The sequence below is a fragment of the Penaeus vannamei genome, chromosome 9 (assembly GCF_042767895.1).
Source record: "Penaeus vannamei isolate JL-2024 chromosome 9, ASM4276789v1, whole genome shotgun sequence".
NCBI classification, from domain to species: domain Eukaryota; kingdom Metazoa; phylum Arthropoda; class Malacostraca; order Decapoda; family Penaeidae; genus Penaeus; species Penaeus vannamei.
This window is the reverse complement of record NC_091557.1, coordinates 14,023,433-14,025,932: the sequence shown is the minus strand read 5'-3', so window position 1 is coordinate 14,025,932 and position 2,500 is coordinate 14,023,433. Positions and strand designations below refer to the sequence as shown.

General features: G+C 25.8%; 1 protein-coding gene across 2 annotated transcripts in view; it reads right to left on the bottom strand.

Moving 5' to 3' along the window:
• Nucleotides 1-2,500, bottom strand: part of LOC113825683 (uncharacterized) — a 10,009-nt gene that overhangs the window by 2,433 nt on the left and 5,076 nt on the right. Inside the window, exons 3-4 of one of the 2 annotated variants that reach the window (XM_070125352.1) lie at nt 2,308-2,456; nt 752-912 (exon numbers count right to left, since the gene is read on the bottom strand). In XM_070125352.1, the coding sequence (XP_069981453.1) occupies nt 752-912; nt 2,308-2,456 (310 nt within the window). The remainder of the gene's footprint in view (nt 1-751; nt 913-2,307; nt 2,457-2,500) is intronic. The other variant, XM_070125353.1, reaches the window with a different exon arrangement.

Sequence of the window (2,500 nt, the reverse complement as noted above, 5' to 3'; positions counted from 1 at the left end):
TTATCGTTATAATTAATATCATTACCATTATTACTATTATTATCATCATTATTATTACGACTGTCATTAATCTTATTATCATTACTACTGTTATTATTATTGCTATTATCTTATTATTATCATTATCATTATTATTGCTATTATCATTATCATTATTATTATCATCATCATTATTATTACTATTAATGTTGTTATTATTATCATAATCACTATCATTATTATCATTATTACTACCATCATTACTATTATCATTATCATAAATTCTGTTATTCGTACTATCATCGTTATTGTTATCATTATGTTATATCACTATGATTTTCGTTATGTTCATTTTTATTCTCATTATCATTATTACTAATACAAGCAGTGGGGCATTATGATTACCATTATTTTTTCTATTATCAGAATTCTTTTCTACTAAAAATAACCAACATTCATCAGCATTGCTAAAGATATGATTATCGGATTCATTATCAGTACTACCTTAATGCTATCGTTACAAAGTTTGCATTTCATTATCAAAATTTATCATAATCATAATCGTTTTTCTACATACTATCATAATCGTCAGGCTCATTATTACAGATATGATAATAACAATATCAACTATTTCTCATGGTTACCGTTACAACCATACACCATTTACAGTGCAACTACCATCAGCAACATTCCCATCATAACTATCGCCATTAACACCACGACCGCCACACGCAGCGCATCTCTCCCGCCGAGAAACAACCCCTCGACTTACCATTGGTGAATAAAGCGTTGAGTGCCACAAGCAGGACCTTCCACGGCGCTGGGAACTCCCTGGCGTTGTCGTAGTACTTGTAGACCACGAAGAAAGTGTAGCTGAAGGTGGCGCTGGCGAGGGAGATGCAGACGCTCAGCAGAGGCACCCACCCTGCGGACCTTGCGGTGAGTGGTCATTCGCTTACAAAGAGGCGCGGGAATGCCATTTGTATGATAATGACGATGGCAGTGATAATGATGATGATTATGGTGTTAATAGGAATAGTAATGAATAATGATGCGGAGGAGTTATACCATTATTATCATCATTTATTATTATTATTACTACTCTCTTTATTTTTATTATCAGTGATAAAAACAATAATAATGATAAAAAAGATGAAAGATATAATAATGATAGTGATTATGATAATAATACTAAAAATTGAACTGATAATGATAATGATGATATTAATAAAAACAACAACAAAAATAATAACAATAATAATAGTAATAATAATGATAATAATGATATAACAATAATTATACTAATAATGATAATAATAATAATGATAATAATAATAATAATAATAATAATAACAATAATAATAATAGTAATAATAATAATAATAATAATAATAATAATAATAATAATAATAATAATAATAGTGAATAATAATGATGATTATAGCAATGATAATAAAAAGAATGGTAATAATGCCTATAATGATTAGAAAAAGAAAAAGAAGAATTATAATAATATCAAGTGATTATAGAATAGCAATAATAATGATGATAATGGTAAGAATAAAAGTCATAGTAATGTTGATAATAATGATGATAAGAAAAAAATAATGATACTAACAATAATGATGATGATTATAATGATAATAATAATAATAATATTAATAATAATAATAATAATAATAATAATAATAATAATAATAATAATAGAATATAATGATAATAATAACAATAACGATAATGATAATAATAATAATAATAATAATAATAATAACAATAATAGAAATGATGATAATGATAATAACAATGACAATAATAATAATGATGATAATAATTATGATTATAATAATAATAATAATAATTATCATAATAATAACAATAATAATGCTAATGATAACAATAATGATAAAAATATTGATAATGATACTAAAAATAATAATAATAATGATAGTATTAATAATAATGAAAATAATAATAATAATAATAATAATAAAAATAATAATAATAATAATAATAATAATAATAATAATAATAATAATAATAATAATAATAATAATAATAATGATAATAATAATAATAATAATAATAATGATAATAATGATAACAACAATAGTAGTGATGACAAAAATATTAATGAAAAAAATGATGATATGAGTAATGATGTTACTAGCGTAAATAGTAATGATAATGTACACAATAATGATAACGACAATAGTAATAATGATAATAAGAATTATAACAAAAATATTGCTACTACTACTACTGCTAATAACAGTGATAACAACAACAGTGATATCCATCCCTTTTCAAAAAACATCAGCCAAGACTCACACACGTAAGTCCTCATCAGAAAGTAGGCCTGGATGACACCCTGAGGAGCGGCTTCGAACACAGCGTGCAGAAGGCGAGTGTGCGCCGCTCTCTCCAGCACGGAAACGGACACCTCCCCTCGCGCCGCCACTCCTACGTGTCTGAACATCCTGAAGGGTGATGTTGGTCATAAGGGCGATGGGAGTAATGGGAA